The 19,310-nt window shown below is 44.1% G+C and overlaps 1 protein-coding gene across 2 annotated transcripts in view; it reads right to left on the bottom strand.

Moving 5' to 3' along the window:
• The window catches only part of MYOM3 (myomesin 3), an 84,757-nt gene that overhangs the window by 45,707 nt on the left and 19,740 nt on the right, over positions 1-19,310 (bottom strand). For both annotated transcript variants that reach the window (XM_072136696.1, XM_072136697.1), the window contains exon 7: positions 17,421-17,509. In XM_072136696.1, the coding sequence (XP_071992797.1) occupies positions 17,421-17,509 (89 nt within the window). The remainder of the gene's footprint in view (positions 1-17,420; positions 17,510-19,310) is intronic.

Genomic DNA, 19,310 nt, shown 5'->3' with positions numbered 1-19,310 from the left:
TTTAGGATGTTAGGAGGCTTATAACTTTAGGTGCAATTTTTCAGATTTTCATGAAAATCATCAAAACCTACTTTTGGAGGGTCAGTTTAGTTAGAAGTGACTTTATAAGGCCCACATGACAGAAAACCCCCACAAATGACACCATTTTAGAAACTACACCCCTCAAAATATTCAAAACAACCTTTGGGAATTTTGTTAACCCTTTGAGCGTTTCATGAACGTGAAAGATAAATGAAAGTAAAATTAGAGAAATGTAATTTTATCTTACTATAGATTCATTGAACACTAAAATTTGCACCTTCACAATGGGTTAAAAAGGAAAATGCATTTTACAATGTTGAGGGCAATTCCTCTTGAGTATGCCAATACCCATTTTGTCACTGTACCCTGTTGTACAGTCACAGGGAGGCACTTGGAATGGAAAGAGCGTTGTTTCGTTTTTGCAGGGCAAAAATGGCTGAAAAAGTTTTCATGAGACAGGATGCATTTGGAGAGCCATAATGGTACCAAAACAGAGGAAAGCCCCAACATGAGACACCATTTTGGAAAGTACACCCCTTGGAGAGTTTAGCAACGTGTAATTTGTGTATTTTCCCCAACAGGTGTTTGATTCAATTAGGCCCCAAAAGGGAAAAAAGGTGAAAATTTTCTCAAAAAAGTCACTTTTACCCCAAATTTTTGTAAGCCACAAGGGATAAAAGATGAAACAACCCTATAAATGTGTAAAACTATTTCTCCTAAGCACAGAACTGCACCACTTTTGCATATAAAGTGTTGTATGGGTACACAGTAGGGCTCAGAAGGGAAAGAGGGGCTTTGGCCTTTTAGAAGCCAGATTTGACAATCATCCTTTACATGTGTCAGGATGCATTTGGAGAGCCCTAGTGGTACCAAAACAGAGGGGAACCCCAACAAGTGTCACCATTTTGTAAAGTGCACCCTTTGGAGAATTCAGCAAGGTGTAATATCTGTATTTTCCCCTACAGGTGTTTGCTTCAATTAGGTCCCTAAAAGGAAAAAGGTGAACATTTTCCCAAAAAAGTCACTTTTACGGCTAATTTTTGTATCCCATAAGGCATTAAAGATGAAACAACCCCAAAAAATGTGTACTAGCATTTCTCCCGAGTATAAAATTGCCCCTCACATGCAAATAAAATGTTGTATGAGTATGCAGTGAAGCTCAGAAGGGAAAGAGGGGCGTTGGCCTTTTAGAAGCCAAATTTGACAGACATCCTTTACATGTGTCAGGATGCATTTAGAGCAGTGGTTCTCAACCTTTCTAATGCTGTGACCCCGCAATACAGTTCCTCATGCTGTGGTGACCCCAAACCATGCAACTCGCAGTAAAAACACAGTAAAATTGCGGCTCCGATGGCTTTAGGCGACCCCCGGTTTTGGTCGTTCGACCCCCACTGGGGTCCAGACCCACAGGTTGAGAACCACTGATTTAGAGAGCTGTAGTGGTACCAAAACAGAGCGGAACCCCAACAAGTATCACCATTTTGGAAAGTACACCCCTTAGAGAATTTAGCAAGGTGTAATATGTGTATTTGTCCGTTTGATTTAATTAGGACTTAAATAGATAAAAGGTAAAAATTTTCCTATAAAGGTCATTTTAACCCTAATTTTTTATAGCCACAAGGGATAAAAAAATGTAATAACCCCCAAAATGTGTAAACCTATTTCTCTCAAGTGTAGAAGTACCCCACATGTGTATATAAAATGTTGTATGGGCGCACAATAAAAGGAAAGGGGGAGGTTTGCGTTTTAGAAGCCAAATTTGACAGAAATGTTTGACATGCATTTGGAGAACCCTAGTGGTATAAAACAGATAAGAATCCGAAAAGTGACCCTAATCTTTGAATGCACACCCCTTAGAGAATTTTGCAATGTGTAATATATGTATTTGCCCCTATAGGTGAATGGTCCAATTAGGCCCTATTAAAATCATTAAAAAGGTGAAAATTTTCCTATAAATGTCACTTTACCCCTAATTTATGTAAGCCACAAGGGATAATATATTAAATAACCCCAAAAAAGGTGTAAAACTATTTCTCCCGAGTGTAGAAGTACCCCACATGTGCATATCAAATGCTTTATGGGTGCACAGTAGAGGAAAAGAGGGATGTTTGTCTTTTAGATGCCAAATTTGTAAGAAATCCTTCACATGTGTCAGGATACATTTGGAGAGCCGTAGTGGTACCAAAACAGAGGAAAACCTGAAAAGTGACCCTAATTGTTGAATGTACACCCCTTGGGGAATATAGCAAGGTGTAATATGTGGTGCAGTGTAATACACATGGTGAAATGAGCATTTTGAACATATAGGTGGTTTCCAAATATGATGTGCAATGGAGTCCAAGATGGAAATTGAAATTATTTCTGGAAAGTTCAGTGCCCGTTATGTGGCACCCCTTATGAAATAATGGAGGGGTATAGGTATAGGGAGCAACGGGACATAACAGTTGTTACAATTATTCATTTTACCGAAATTAATTCACAACAGGTTGGGCGTGAATTGTGAATGTCTAGTGTATAAGGAGGTAGAATATATCAAGGGACCATCTAAACTTCTGTCACTCTGGAGGTGTCGCAGGTCTCTTAGTAGTATATAGTGTCCATCCTAACTCCTCTTTTGGAACAGACTCTTTATTGAGTCCTACCATTAGAAGCAGCAGAATTTAGCGGGAAAATGCTGTCCTGGCAAAACACAGGAACATCTAAACCAGAGGTACTGGGGCCCTGTCCTTCTTGTCCCAATATTAGTTTCCTAATATCTTCCTCTTGAAAACGGAGAAATGATACGGCAGGACATTGGAACAGCTCGTAAGAGTTGTACAGCATCATCTGTACAATGTGCACGGCCAGCACTTTTGTACCATATCTTCGTTTTAGTAGGGAAATTATCGCCAAGTGTTGCTCTTATTCACCCTAGCGATGCCCATTGTGACGAATATTGCTGCTTTTGGCTGGACCAAATCGACCAGCCAATAGCGCCAAACATGGACAGAGGGGGGCAACAAAACCCCTCTGGACCGCAAGGCAAAATTGGTGGCTGTCAGGAACAGCCGCCACCCTGCCCCGATCACCGTGTCTACAGACATGGTGATCGGTATTACTGACGTCATAAGTAAATTCGCTGCTATTGGCTCATCTGAATTGAAGAGCCAATAGCAGCGATAATAAACTGGGGGTGTGTGGGGGGGGGGGACGTAACCCTTCTGGTCCATGGGGCAGGATGGATGGCTGTGAGGAACAGCCGCCGTCTTACCCCGATCAGTGAACAGTTGCCGTCTTACCCTGACCGGTGTTGGAAAGTCACTACCCGCCGCACCGTTCTATAACAACGCTCGTTGGGAATAGGCTATACAATCTTTTTTTATTTTTTAAGCAATTTAGACAAATAAGAGCTTATTTGTAAAAAAAAAAAAACCTTAATTTTAGTGGGTTTTTAGCCTATTGAAGCAATTTTATTAACTTTTTACGTGTGGAGGAAAATAAAATCATCAATTCTTGTTTTGGATTTTTAGCATTTTTTTGGGGGGGTGTTCACTGTAGCATAACAATAATATATTATCTTTATTCTACGGATCACTACGATTACGGTGATACCTCATTTATATAGTTTTATTTTTATTTGTCCAATTTTATTGAAGGAAAACTAGAATAGAAAAAATTGCATTTGTTTTAGTATTGCCATTTTTATAGTGGCATAATTATAGTATTTTTTAGTTTACGGAGCTGGTTGTAAGCTTATTTTTTGCTCTTTTTATTGGTATCATTTTGGTGCTTGTAACTTTTTCGGATCACTTTTTAGAACATTTTTTGTAAAGCAATTCGATAAAAAGTTTTAATTTTTGGCAAGTTTTTGGGTTTTTTTTTTACCACGTTCACCGAGCGGGTCCAATTATGATTAGGATTTATTGTACAGATTGTTACGGACGCGGCGATACCAAATAAGTGTTTTTTTTTTCGTGATTTAGTGTTTTTTAAACTTTATTACTTGTGTAAAGGGAAATGTGGTGTTTGGGGGGACTTTCACTTTCTTTTATTATTTATTTTTATTGTAAAAAACCTTTATTTATTTATTTTTACTTTTTTTACAGTTACTGCCATCTAAGCTTGAACGGCGTGTTAGGGGTTAACACCCGCGATCGGAGAAATCTCCGATCGCGGGTGTTAGAGGCGGGTGTCGGCTATAATATATAGCCGACACCCGCAGCTTCTGGCGCCGGCTCCGTTCAGGAGCCGGTGTTAGAAGCTTGACGTAATAGTACTGCATTTTGCGGGAACGCACCTCCCGCGATGCAGTACTATTACGTCAAATGTCGGGAAGGGTTAAAGGGGTATTCCAGGAATATGAATGTTTGATACAAAAACCCATGATGCTATAAATAAATGAATGTAACAAAACAAAAATGTCATTAGTCACAAAATGGAGCTTAAATAGTTTGATTTTATGATTCACAAAATTTTATGGCCTCTCTAAAGTTATCACCAAGATGGCCGCCACTGGAAACTACATGTCCCAAGATCCTTTAGTTCTCAGTAACTCCTCCTACCTCTTATGCTCTGCTCCTAGTGATGATGTAACAGGTTTTCTTGCACTGTTACCATAGTAATGATGTGTAACTGCCATCATCAAAACACTGGCCATACTGGATGCACCTCAACCAACTGACTACAGCCAAACATAGTGGTGATCACATGACCTGCCCAGGCAGGTGCAGGACATGTGATGTGGACATGTGACCAGCGGCCATCTTCTGTCCTGTGTATGCTCTGCAACGGACCGTGCAGAGGAAATGAGCGGACTGATTAAAGGGCCAGTAGCATTTTAATTCTCCATTACAGTCCATGTCATCAGCATTTTTCTGCTAACGGGAGCAACATTTTAAATAACAACTAGAGATGAGCGAACACTAAAATGCTCGGGTACTCGTTATTCGAGACGAACTTTTCCCGATGCTCGAGTGCTCGTCTCGAATAACGAACCCCATTGAAGTCAATGGGAGACTCGAGCATTTTTCAAGGGGACCAAGGCTCTGCACAGGGAAGCTTGGCCAAACACCTGGGAACCTCAGAAAAGGATGGAAACACCACGGAAATGGACAGGAAACAGCAGGGGCAGCATGCATGGATGCCTCTGAGGCTGCATAATCGCACCATTATGCCAAAATTATGGGCAACAGCATGGCCATGACAGAGTGACAGAATGAAGCTAGATAGCATCTAAAACATCCAATAATTGACCCTGACACTATAGGGGACGGCATGCAGAGGCAGCGGCAGCAGGCTAGAGAGTGTCATGGCGACATACCCTAAATGGACTCAGGCTTCAAACCAATGGGTGGCAGAGAGGAACCAAAGGAGGTGAGCAAGAAGCGCTCAAATAATATCGGTACATGATAAAAGTTTGCCAGTATATTTTGTGGATTACACAGCAGGGTGGCGACAAAGTTAACATGGAAGCCATGAAAACAACCCAAAATTCTGCCTGACACAGCTCGTTTGATAAGGGGACGATGTATGGAGGCAGTGAACTAGTAGTAGATTAAAGGTGCTGCAGTTAAAACTATGTTAGTTGGATCTTGGCATGGAGCTGGCGCTCCGCTGCCAGGCGAGCTTTCGCCAATCCAAGCCCCTGTCTCTAGGCTACTCCCCAAACAGCACTTCTAAGAACCTTTTGTATAAGATCAAGTGTAGTAGCGTTCTTATAAGTTTAGGATATGCCGGCTGAGGGGAATGTAAACAGATGCGCAAGAAGCGCTGAAATAATATCCCTAAATGGTAAAAGTTTGCAAGTATATTTTGGGGATTACACAGCAGGGTGGCGACAAAGTTAACAACTTTGATGTGGAATGCCCTGTAATAGCTCTTGGGCGGTGTGCCTTTTATCGCCTAGGCTCAGCAGTTTCAGCACCGCCTGCTGTCGCTTAGCGACGGCACTGCTGCTGTGCCTAGAGCTACCGACTGATGGCGCCATGCCCACGGATGGTAATTCGGAGGAGGAGGAGGTGGAGGAGGGGTGGGAGGAGGTATAGTAGGCCTTTGAGACCTGGACCGAGGTAGGCCCCGCAATTCTCTGCGTCGGCAGTATATGACCAGCCCCAGGGTCAGACTCGGTCCCAGCCTGCACCAAGTTAAGTGTAGTAGCGTTCTTATAAGTTTGGGATATGGCGGGTGAGGGGAATGTAAACAGATGCGCAAGAAGCGCATGATGCGCATGGAGCTGGCGTTCCGCTGCCAAGCGAGCTTTCGCCAATCCAAGCCCCTGTCTCTAGGCTACTCCCCAAACAGCACTTCTAAGAACCTTTTGTATAAGATCAAGTGTAGTAGCGTTCTTATAAGTTTAGGATATGCCGGGTGAGGGGAATGTAAACAGATGCGCAAGAAGCGCTGAAATAATATCCCTAAATGGTAAAAGTTTGCCAGTATATTTTGGGGATTACACAGCAGGGTGGCGACAAAGTTAACAACTTTGATGTGGAATCCATGAAAACAACCCAAATTTCTGCCTGACACACCTCGTTTGATAAAGGGACGATGTATGGAGGCAGCTATATGGACGACTTTTGGAGGTAGCAATGGAGACAACGTGTGGAGGCTGCTATGGAGACAATTTAATTTGGATAGTGCCTGTATGTGGCAGTCCCAAACATTTTTCAAACCAGAGGAGCAGGTAGGTGGCCCTCCAGTAAAATGGGATAGATTGAGTGCCTGTATGTGGCAGTCCCAAAAATGTTTCAAACCAGAGGAGCAGGTAGGTGGCCCTCCAGTAAAATGGAATAGATTGAGTGCCTGTATGTGGCAGTCCCAAAAATTGTTCAAACCAGAGGAGCAGGTAGGTGGCCCTGCAGTAAAATGGAATAGATTGAGTGCCTGTATGTGGCAGTCCCAAAAATTGTTCAAACCAGAGGAGCAGGTAGGTGGCCCTGCAGTAAAATGGAATAGATTGAGTGCCTGTATGTGGCAGTCCCAAAAATTGTTCAAACCAGAGGAGCAGGTAGGTGGCCCTGCAGTAAAATGGAATAGATTGAGTGCCTGTATGTGGCAGTCCCAAAAATTGTTCAAACCAGAGGAGCAGGTAGGTGGCCCTGCAGTAAAATGGAATAGATTGAGTGCCTGTATGTGGCAGTCCCAAAAATGTTTCAAACCAGAGGAGCAGGTAGGTGGCCCTCCAGTAAAATGGAATAGATTGAGTGCCTGTATGTGGCAGTCCCAAAAATTGTTCAAACCAGAGGAGCAGGTAGGTGGCCCTGCAGTAAAATGGAATAGATTGAGTGCCTGTATGTGGCAGTCCCAAAAATGTTTCAAACCAGAGGAGCAGGTAGGTGGCCCTCCAGTAAAATGGAATAGATTGAGTGCCTGTATGTGGCAGTCCCAAAAATTGTTCAAACCAGAGGAGCAGGTAGGTGGCCCTGCAGTAAAATGGAATAGATTGAGTGCCTGTATGTGGCAGTCCCAAAAATTGTTCAAACCAGAGGAGCAGGTAGGTGGCCCTGCAGTAAAATGGAATAGATTGAGTGCCTGTATGTGGCAGTCCCAAAAATTTTTTAAAACAGAGGACCGGGTAGGTGGCCCTCCAGAAAAATGGAATAGATTGAGTGCCTGTATGTGGCACTCACAAAAATTGTTTCAAACAGAGGACCGGGTAGGTGGCCCTCCAGAAAAATTAAATGCATAAAGTACTATAGGTAGAGCCAGTGGGCCCTGTCAAAAAATAGCCAGTTTCCTCTGCTTTACTGTACAAAGAGCAGGAGAAGGAGGAAAATGAGGAGGAGGAGGAGGAGTGGATAAATTATTCAGGTTGAGCTTCCTTCACCTGCTGGAGATTGGAAATTAGGAGAAATCCATGCTTTATTCATCTTGATAAGCGTCAGCCTGTCAGCGCTGTCAGTCGACAGGCGTGTACGCTTATCGGTGATGATGCCACCAGCTGCACTGAAAACCCGCTCGGACAAGACGCTAGCGGCAGGGCAGGCAAGAACCTCCAAGGCGTAGAGCGCCAGTTCGTGCCACATGTCCAGCTTTGAAACCCAGTAGTTGTAGGGAGCTGTGTGATCATTTAGGACGATGGTATGGTCAGCTACGTACTCCCTCACCATCTTTCTGTAAAGATCAGCCCTACTCTGCCGAGACTGGGGACAGGTGACAGTGTCTTGCTGGGGTGACATAAAGCTGGCAAAAGCCTTGTAAAGCGTACCCTTGCCAGTGCTGGACAAGCTGCCTGCTCGCCTACTCTCCCTCGCTACTTGTCCCGCAGAACTACGCACTCTGCCGCTAGCGCTGTCAGAAGGGAAATACTGTTTCAGCTTGTGCACCAGGGCCTGCTGGTATTCATGCATTCTCACACTCCTTTCCTCTCCAGGGATGAGAGTGGGAAGATTTTGCTTGTACCGTGGGTCCAGGAGAGTGAACACCCAGTAATCGGTGCTGGAACAAATTCTTTGAACGCGAGGGTCACGGGATAGGCAGCCTAGCATGAAATCTGCCATATGCGCCAGAGTACCAACGCGTAAGAATTCACTCCCCTCACTGGCCTGACTGTCCATTTCCTCCTCCTCCAACTCCTCCAACTCCTCTTCTTCTGCCCATACACGCTGAACAGTGAAGGACTCAACAATGGTCCCCTCTTGTGTCTCGCCAACATTCTCCTCCTCTTCCTCCTCATCCTCCTCCACCTCCACCTCCTCCGATATGCGCTGAGAAACAGACCTCAGGGTGCTTTGGCTATCAACAAGGGAATATTCTTCCCCCGTCTCTTGTGACGAGCGCAAAGCTTCCGACTTCATGCTGACCAGAGAGTTTTTCAACAGGCCAAGCAGCGGGATGGTGAGGCTGATGATGGCGGCATCGCCACTGACCATCTGTGTTGACTCCTCAAAGTTACTCAGCACCTGACAGATATCAGACATCCACGTCCACTCCTCATTGTAGACTTGAGGAAGCTGACTGACCTGACTACCAGTTCTGGTGGAAGTTGACATCTGGCAGTCTACAATCGCTCTGCGCTGCTGGTAAACTCTGGATAACATGGTCAGTGTTGAATTCCACCTCGTGGGCACGTCGCACAACAGTCGGTGAGCGGGCAGTTGGAGGCGGCGCTGCGCTGCCCTGAGAGTGGCAGCATCTGGGCTGGACTTCCTGAAATGCGCACAGATGCGGCGCACCTTCGTGAGCAAATCAGACAGATTGGGGTATGTCTTGAGGAAATTCAGATTTAACACATGGGCCAGGCATGGCACATGTGTCAGTCTGCCGAGTTGCAGAGCCGCCACCAGGTTACGGCCGTTGTCACACACAACCATTCCCGGCTTGAGGTTCAGCGGTGCCAGCCACAGATCAGTCTGCGCCGTGATGCCCTGTAATAGCTCTTGGGCGGTGTGCCTTTTGTCGCCTAGGCTCAGCAGTTTGAGCACCGCCTGCTGTCGCTTAGCGACGGCACTGCTGCTGTGCCTAGAGCTACCGACTGATGGCGCCGTGCCCACGGATGGTAGTTCGGAGGAGGAGGTGGAGGAGGGGTGGGAGGAGGAGGAGGCATAGTAGGCCTGAAACACCTGGACCGAGGTAGGCCCCGCAATCCTCGGCGTCGGCAGTATATGAGCAGCCCCAGGGTCAGACTCGGTCCCAGCCTCCACCAAGTTAACCCAATGTGCCGTCAGCGATATATAGTGGCCCTGCCCGGCAGCACTCGTCCACGTGTCCGTGGTCAGGTGGACCTTGTCAGAAACGGCGTTGGTCAGGGCACGGATGATGTTGTCTGACACGTGCTGGTGCAGGGCTGGGACGGCACATCGGGAAAAGTAGTGGCGGCTGGGGACCGAATACCGAGGGGCGGCCGCCGCCATGAGGTTGCGAAAGGCCTCGGTCTCTACTAGCCTATAGGGCAGCATCTCCAGGCTAAGCAATCTGGAGATGTGCACATTAAGGGCTTGGGCGTGCGGGTGGGTTGCACTATATTTGCGTTTCCGCTCCAGCGTCTGGGGTATGGAGAGCTGAACGCTGGTGGATGCTGTGGAGGATCGTGGAGGCGACGATGGGGTTTTTGTGGCAGGGTCCTGGGCAGGGGGCTGACTAGCAGCTGACACAGGGGAAGGAGCAGTGGTGTGCACGGCCGGAGGTGAATGGGCTTGTTGCCACTGAGTGGGGTGCTTAGCATTCATATGCCTGCGCATACTGGTGGTAGTTAAGCTAGTAGTGGTGGAACCCCTGCTGAGCCTGGTTTGGCAAATGTTGCACACCACAGTCCGTCGGTCATCCGGTGTTTCCTTAAAGAACCTCCACACTTCTGAAGATCTAGCCCTCGCCGCAAGAGCCCTCACCACGGGAGCTTCACTAGTTGACAGTGGCGCTGATGCACCAGCTCTGGCCCTGCCTCTCCGTCTGGCCCCACCACTGCCTCTTCCAACCTGTTCAGGTCGAGGACTCTCCTCCGTCTCAGAAGCACTGTGTTCACCCGGCCTCTCAACCCAGCTTGGGTCTGTCACCTCATCATCCTCCGATCCCTCAGTCTGCTCCCCCCTCGGACTTCCTGCCCTGACAACAACTTCCCCACTGTCTGACAACCGTGTCTCCTCATCGTCGGACACCTCTTTACACACTTCCACTACGTCAAGAAGGTCATCATCACCCACAGACTGTGACTGGTGGAAAACCTGGGCATCGGAAAATTGCTCAGCAGCAACCGGACAAGTGGTTTGTGACTGTGGGAAGGGTCCAGAAAACAGTTCCTCAGAGTATGCCGGTTCAAATGCCAAATTTTCCTGGGAGGGGGCAGACTGGGGGGGAGGAGGCTGAGGTGCAGGAGCTGGAGGAGTGGCGATTTCGGTGACATGGGTGGACTGCGTGGAAGACTGACTGGTGGTGGACAAATTGCTCGAAGCATTGTCAGCAATCCACGACATCACCTGTTCGCACTGTTCTGGCCTCAACAGTGCTCTACCACGAGTCCCAGTAACTTCAGACATGAACCTAGGGAGTGTAGCTCTGCGGCGTTCCCCTGCTCCCTCATCAGCAGGTGGTGTCTCACCCCGCCCAGGACCACGGCCTCTGACCCCTGCAGTAGTTGGACGCCCACGTCCCCGCCCTCGTCCTCTACCCCTAGCCCTCGGGTTAAACATTTTTAAAATGAGAGTTATAACTTTATTTTTTTTTTTACTTTTTTTTGTTTTTTTTTGTGTTTTTTTTTTTTTTTTGTGTTTTTTGTTTTTTTTTGAGTTTTTAAAACCAAACAATGCTATCCTATTGCTATGGCTATTTTCTAGCCAAGTATCAAAGGAAGCACAGTACTATGCCAGATGAGATGACACTGAGTTATTGCCTAATAGAAATCCAACCCCTACTGAATTTTGCCACTTCGGCCTTTGCTATGGATATGTGCGCCACTAAGCGCAGAACACAGCGGTCGCAAGTCCCACTACAAATTGCTCAGAATTGGCAAGTACATGCACTGCAGAAACTACAGCCACCAGCAGATCAACCAGAAATCAAATATATAGAACGCTACTGTAGGCTTCAAGAAGCTGTTTGTATTCTCCTATGGCTATTTTCTAGCCAAGTATCAAAGGAAGCACAGTACTATGCCAGATGAGATGACACTGAGTTATTGCCTAATAGAAATCCAACCCCTACTGAATTTTGCCACTTCAGCCTTTGCTATGGATATGTGCACCACTAAGCGCAGAACACAGCGGTCGCAAGTCCCACTACAAATTGCTCAGAATTGGCAAGTACATGCACTGCAGAAACTACAGCCACCAGCAGATCAACCAGAAATCAAATATATAGAACGCTACTGTAGGCTTCAAGAAGCTGTTTGTATTCTCCTATGGCTATTTTCTAGCCAAGTATCAAAGGAAGCACAGTACTATGCCAGATGAGATGACACTGAGTTATTGCCTAATAGAAATCCAACCCCTACTGAATTTTGCCACTTCGGCCTTTGCTATGGATATGTGCGCCACTAAGCGCAGAACACAGCGGTCGCAAGTCTCACTACAAATTGCTCAGAATTGGCAAGTACATGCACTGCAGAAACTACAGCCACCAGCAGATCAACCAGAAATCAAATATATAGAACGCTACTGTAGGCTTCAAGAAGCTGTTTGTATTCTCCTATGGCTATTTTCTAGCCAAGTATCAAAGGAAGCACAGTACTATGCCAGATGAGATGACACTGAGTTATTGCCTAATAGAAATCCAACCCCTACTGAATTTTGCCACTTCAGCCTTTGCTATGGATATGTGCGCCACTAAGCGCAGAACACAGCGGTCGCAAGTCTCACTACAAATTGCTCAGAATTGGCAAGTACATGCACTGCAGAAACTACAGCCACCAGCAGATCAACCAGAAATCAAATATATAGAACGCTACTGTAGGCTTCAAGAAGCTGTTTGTATTCTCCTATGGCTATTTTCTAGCCAAGTATCAAAGGAAGCACAGTACTATGCCAGATGAGATGACACTGAGTTATTGCCTAATAGAAATCCAACCCCTACTGAATTTTCCCACTTCGGTCTTTGCTATGGATATGTGTGCCACTAAGAGCTAAACACAACGGTAGCAAGTCCCCCTGCTAATTCCTCACAAAATGGTAAAAGATGCAAATTAAAATAAAAAAAGTAGAACGTTATTGTAGCCCTAAGAAGGGCTGTTGGGTTCTTTGAGAATCACTCCTGCCTAACAGTAAGCTAATAGAACACCCTAACGCTTTCCCTGAGCAGCAGCAGCTCTCTCCCTAGCGGCATCCAGAGACAGAATGATCCGAGCAGCGCGGCCAGCGGCTAGTCTATCCCAGGGTCACCTGATCTGGCCAGCCAACCACTGCTATCGACGTGTAAGGGTACCACGTCATGCTGGGTGGAGTGCAGAGTCTCCTGGCTTGTGATTGGCTCTGTTTCTGGCCGCCAAAAAGCAAAACGGCGGGAGCTGCCATTTTCTCGAGCGGGCGAAGTATTCGTCCGAGTAACGAGCAGTTTCGAGTACCCTAATGCTCGACCGAGCATCAAGCTCGGACGAGCATGTTCGCTCATCTCTAATAACAACTAATTACACATAAGCTTATATTTTAAGGACCCAATTGTATATAAATTATGCTGATTCCTGGAATACCCCTTTAAGCACTATGTACAAGCAGATATAGATATGTCTAGTGGATCTGAATCCGTCGCCCAGTGCAAGAGTTTAACTGGAACTATAAATAGGGCTGGAGGTGTAGAGAAAGCTTAGGATAATTGATTAAACACACAATGGTCCACATTTACTAAGATGCTTGCTGGCGGACTGTGCGCGACCTAAGTGAAGTGGGAAATCAAACAAAATTGGTGTCAAACGTTTGTGCTGGTTTGTGCAGCAGAAAATTTCGTTTGTGCAGCTATCATTTTTAAGATATTAATAAAAGTTTCCAGAGGTCATCAAAGGTCAACCAGTCCCCCCACATTGCCCAAATCAAACACTGTCGGAGCAGTGCAGAGGGAGCCAGATTAATGAAGAATGTACGCCAGAAATCCTGAATCTGGCGCACTCTGCATAATACATTCAACATAGTGCAGTTTGCACTGTTTTTAGTAAATGTGGGCCAATGTGTTTCTGTGCCATATACAACCAACATACATGGTGTACATAATATTAAAACCACTCCCCTTTGGCTGAGCCTGAAAAAATACTAGAAGTTTAGGTTTTGTAGTGGAGACATAGGGGGTTATTTATCATTAGGCAGGCTCCTTGGGACAGTCCTATATTCTATGTCTATTTTTGGAGCACTGCTGCCCATCAGATTCATTAAAGTGGCTTTGGCACTTTAATACATGCTCTTATGGTCTACTTTCTGTCTGGTATCTTTTTAAAAAGTCCCCTCAAAATGCATAAAAATATGTCATGGCAAGGAGGCAGATGACAGGGCTCACTGTCTTGTTTGTCTTTCCTATATCTAGTCCCTTATTACAAATAGGCTTCCAAAAGCGAAGCCTATCCAGACACCTCCATTCCGTTCATAAAGTTAAATAAATTGCTAAATAACAGAGAATTATTTTGGATATTTAAACTACAAGGTTAAAGGGGTATTCCCACAAAGACAAGTTTCTTAAATGTACTCAGGATAACAAAATAATACATTCTCTAATTTACTGTTACTAACAAAAATTTCACAGCATTGGTCATTTCACAGATAAGACCAACCTGTCTTTTCAGTCCTGGCATACACAATTTCAGTTGCCCCTAGACACCACCCTATAACTTCTTGGTTTTCTGTCTGTTGGCCGTTAAGCTGAGATTTCTGTTTCTCTCTCTGCTTCATGCACTCTAGCCCCTCCACTTGCATTCCAGGATGAAGCTCTCACTGATTCACAGACACTGAATTCCTGCCGGTAGCAGCGTGAGGAGTGTAAAGCTACAGACAGATAAGTTCTTTATCTGGGAAGGGGGAGAAAGGCACAGCAGATCTAGTAGTGTGTTGTGGAATAGCAGAAGAGTAGGAGAGCTAACTGTGTCATTGTATGTAATAGACATCTCATGGATTTTATCATCTCTGATCTCTTTTTCTATGTTGTCAGAAACTAATACAATGTTCAGAAGGTAAATGAAACTGTATATAAACCTTTTACCCTGATAATCTAACCACATTGTCAAGCCACAGAACTAGATGGATAAAAATGTGTCTGCACAGAGAAGCCCCGCCCACACCCTGGAATTTTGCACTGACCAGCCTGGGGAGTGATAGGAGCTACAACAGCAATACAGCTGAGTAAAATTGTAAAGTAAAGGGTTACAAATTATCTTTATTGTGTTAACATTACTAAGGGATTGAAATTTGAAAATTTTCTTTCATGGGAAAACCCCTTAAAGCTTCAGATAGCCTTAAAGGATAACCCTGAATTTATAATTATTTTACCAAATTGTCATATGTGATACCCCTTTAAAAACAACCTGAACAATGCCCTTCTTGTGTTACTTGTCCCTTTCTTTCAAAAGTTATGGCAGAGGTGAAGTGGGCGGAGATTAACATCTGCCTGTATCTGCCTTGTGTCCAATTCACCCTGCCCACAGTTCCCACGATACCTTGTGTTCTCTAAGTCCACTGGACACTAGCTATTGTACATACAGGATGTATATGGTGACTAGCTTGGCACCTTTCATTAAATAATAGAAAATTAAATATGTAATAAGTTATAGTAAAAAGTTACATGAAGTGTATAGTCTGTGATATTTGAACACAAATGGATAATAGCTCCTCTGTATTGTGCACAAAGTTTTAAGTACAAGGTTGGAGAGGGGGTGGAGTATGAGGTGAAGAGAGAGAAAAAGTTCTGTAGAATCACAGACTGGGATGGAGAGACTGACAGGAGGCAGGGGAGATCTTGAGACATCTGTATCCACAACACTAAACACGATCAGCTCTGCTATACACACAGAGAGCAGTGTCACATGACCTTCCACTCCTTCTCCCACTCCATATCTTGTTTACAAATGTACGGTTCATAAGAGTAACCAGAAAAGGCAGGAGTCCAGCAAGTATAGAGCCATGGGTATAGCAAAGAAACTGCTGGAGACAGCAAACTAAGAGTATCCCTTAACACTCTGACCAAATCCAAACTAGCAGGTGGACTGGAAGTCCCAGATTTAAAAGATAATTATATGGCTACTATACTAAACCAAGCCAAAACCTGGTGGCTAGATAACTTAGGCTATAAGTGGTATTCCATAGAAAGACACTGTAACAATAACATACCTTTAAAAACCTGCTTAATCTACTTATTATGGAAGATCCAATCCCAACCTCCCAAATTAAGTACCATGTCAGCCACAGAACAAGCTTGGAAAGTATTAATACTGTCTAACTCTAAAGAAATAACACATTAACCGCTAATAAAGATACCAATTTCTTTCCTTGAACATAGCATACAAACCATAAACTTACGGGGTTGGCATTCCCAGAACGTAACAAATTTAGATGACCAAATAACAAACAAAGACATCACTTCCTTTACCTCCCTATCAGACAAATTTAAAATTTCCCAAAGTGAAATTAATGTCCACACACAAAACCACACTACCATCAATAAACAAGCATGTGCTATACAAGATAAGCCCACCCGTAAAAAAGGAACCTCCTTCTTCTATACACAAATAAATAACAAAGAGGAACTTAATAAACTTCCGCACATGCTGGGAAAAGGAGTTGGATTTATCCTTCTCTATCAAACAATGGTGAAACGCCATATCACTAGCACACTCTACAGAATTGGAGGCTATCCCATATGAGATGGTATTTTACACCATTCCGATTATACAAAATATACACTACAAAAAGCACATTGGTAAATGTCCTATGGTCCTGCCCCAAAATCAAACATCTCTGGCAGGAAGCTTAAAAAATATAGGCAGTCCCCAGGTTACATACAAGATATGACATACCCCAGACAGAATTTTTTTTAGTCTCTGTGACAATTGGATTTTAAAAATGTTGGATTGTCATAAGAGCCAGGATTAATAATAATAAAGCTTAATTGCAGACACCTTTGTTAACAATTATAGCTATTTATTGTAGCCTAAGGATAAAGTACAGTAATTTAACAGTATCCAGAGGTACGTTTGTAACTAGGGGTTGTCTGTAAGTCGGGTGTATTTAAGTAGGGGACCACCTGTAATCAAGAACATGAGCAGTACAAACATTCCTTTCACTGCAGCCCCAGCTTTACTCTTGATGGATCTAAATGATCTCCCCCTTAAGAAAGGGAAAATAGCATCTCACATCTTAATGGCACAAAGCTAGCAATCACCAGACTCTGGAAGGACACTGGATTCCCCAATATTGGGCAAGTGATAACACAAATTAACAGAACATATGCACACTGAAAAGCAAAAGCGATAGAAAATAACAAATATAGTGCTTTCTGCTCACTCTGGGACATATGGTCACAAAGTAAAATTTGCTCAAGGCCCTTTCTGTTATTCCTTTGATGTTTTGTTCTTTAAGAATGCCTCACCGGCGAAGGTTTCCTAGGTTGTATACTAGTTACTCACTTAATGGATTCACAAGAATCCACTTTTTTAAAAAAAAGAACAAACCTATAGAGCCTATATTGTACATAACCTGGGGACTGGGTGTACTTACTTTGCTCCAGATCCTCTTTATTGTAACAGGGCCCTCAAGTGCTCTGTTGACACTGGCAGAGCCAACCAGTGGCCGCAGCAATCGCATGAGGGAGGATGCTGCCATCACTGTGAAGTCCTTGTGGCCTAGCACACTCTGCACCCCCACAAACCAAATGTCTTCTGGTGCCAAAACTACCACAAAGTACGGAAGTAGAAACTCAGCTTCGTTCTCTGTGTAGTGGCCAAATAAAGTTACCACAGCTCATCTCCCTTTCACTTAAATACTAGGTAGCTAATTCAATTACTGGGAAATAAAATTACTTACGTTTAACAAGAACATTAGCAAAGGAGGTGGCCTGCCCAAAGCTATTTGTAGCTACAACACTGTAGTCAGCCGAATCTTCCATAGAGCATCTGTTAAGGAGATGTAAACAGAATTATTAATGAAGAAGAGTACAAGGATAATTGTAGTAGAGGACAATAGAGAACAGTGTATTTGGCACTTGCTTATACTTTGGGATTAAATGGATTTTCCTTAGAATACAACATCAATATCTAATGCCATGTTTTTTAGTGACTGTGCAACTGGAGCTGACAGCATGTAGGGGCCACTGGAGACTAGGCTGGCTGTATGGCAGCTTGACTGCTGGTGTCACAGAAGCCTGGATTGTGCAATATGCAGCCACACCAGTGGCGTAACACCAGTGGCGTAACTTGACACTGATGGGCCCCAGTGCAAAGTCTGTGCCAGGCCCCCCTGACTATAATGTATGGTTCATAGTACTAGTCTCCTCATATGGGAACGCGAGACCTTATGGGCCCCCAAAGCCTCTTTGGCCCGGTTGTGACCACATCCTCTGCACCCCCTCAAGTTACGCCCCTGATCCACACCCATTTGGGCCTGCAAGGAGAGAAGCAAGAGGTGGAGCCAACGCAGGTGTGAAGGTTTCCCCCAGTGGCATTCCCCCCCTTAGCTGTTATGATGTAGTTCCATGATTGTAGCGGCAGGTCAGGAGCACACTGGGTAGAATAGAGATCTGAACAGCAACATGTAACAAGCTTGCTATGAACATCTACCATTAGAGGCCTAGCAGGGCTTTAGATTGGCTTGCTGTAGTGGTATCAATAGTGATTGGCTTGAAGGAACCTCTGTTTGGACCAGTGGTCAGCTTCACTGGAAAATGTCTCCATTTGTCTCCAAATGTCTCCAGCACAAACACACTCAAAGCACAAATCTCAAGACAGAGACCAAAGACCAACTTACTAATATCTGCTACGCCTTAGAAAACATTAGGAAGATTACAATTAGTTACAAATATAATGTAAATAACATTTTAACCCTTGACATATAAATATTGTACAAATAATGGCCTATTCCTCCCACTTCATGCAGGAAGTATGCAGTTTAATATGCAATTAAAGGAATCCTGAGTGCGAATGAGGGCCTAAATATTTGGATTACCTGAGTTAGGGAAGATAATGTGGTGATCAGTCCCACTAGATCACTGGGACCAGAATTCTAATATATCCAGTATTTGAATTTCTAAGCTACACATTTAACCTCTATGTTCAGGGTAGACCTGAAAGTGTTATTCTGGTACAATGTTGGTCAATCTTTGAAGAGTATTACCATTATTCTGCTAAAATTCTCACTGTATACTGTAGAAAATACTAAATTTTTTGATTTTGAACTACCTTTTATGTTATTTTTCTGAATCTCTGTTTAACGTCCATTGTTTGTACTTCTGCATCTTTTCTGCATATCCTTACATGTATTGTCATATTCTTGTGGTATCTTACAAGACCTTTTTACCCTAGTATGCTTTCCATATGGCTGCAATTGTGAGGCTCAGATGACAACATGATAGATCTAGTACACTGTTTAGAAAGTCACATTGGTTTGTAATTCATTATGTGATTTCCATGTGTCTTAAGGTAAATGCATCATTAAATCTAATCATGTAACTCTGGTTCTGAGTAAAGATAACATAAGGATCTTGTAAAAGTTATGATATAATTATTTCAAGTGTGTGACTATACAGAGCTTTATAGTAGGTTCATATGATCAATTCCTAGGTTTGGCCACTAGATGGCAATAAACAGCAAAATACTGCAGTGTTACATAGAGCAAAAGAATCAATATACAGTGTGAATACACAACACCTGTGTACAAGCTGCAGTTTTCATTATTAGGGTGGTTTTCACATCGTTGACT

This window comes from Engystomops pustulosus, chromosome 2, assembly GCF_040894005.1.
Source record: "Engystomops pustulosus chromosome 2, aEngPut4.maternal, whole genome shotgun sequence".
In the NCBI taxonomy this organism is placed as follows: domain Eukaryota; kingdom Metazoa; phylum Chordata; class Amphibia; order Anura; family Leptodactylidae; genus Engystomops; species Engystomops pustulosus.
The sequence above is the reverse complement of the archived record's forward strand: the minus strand, read 5'-3'. Positions and strand labels throughout refer to the sequence as shown.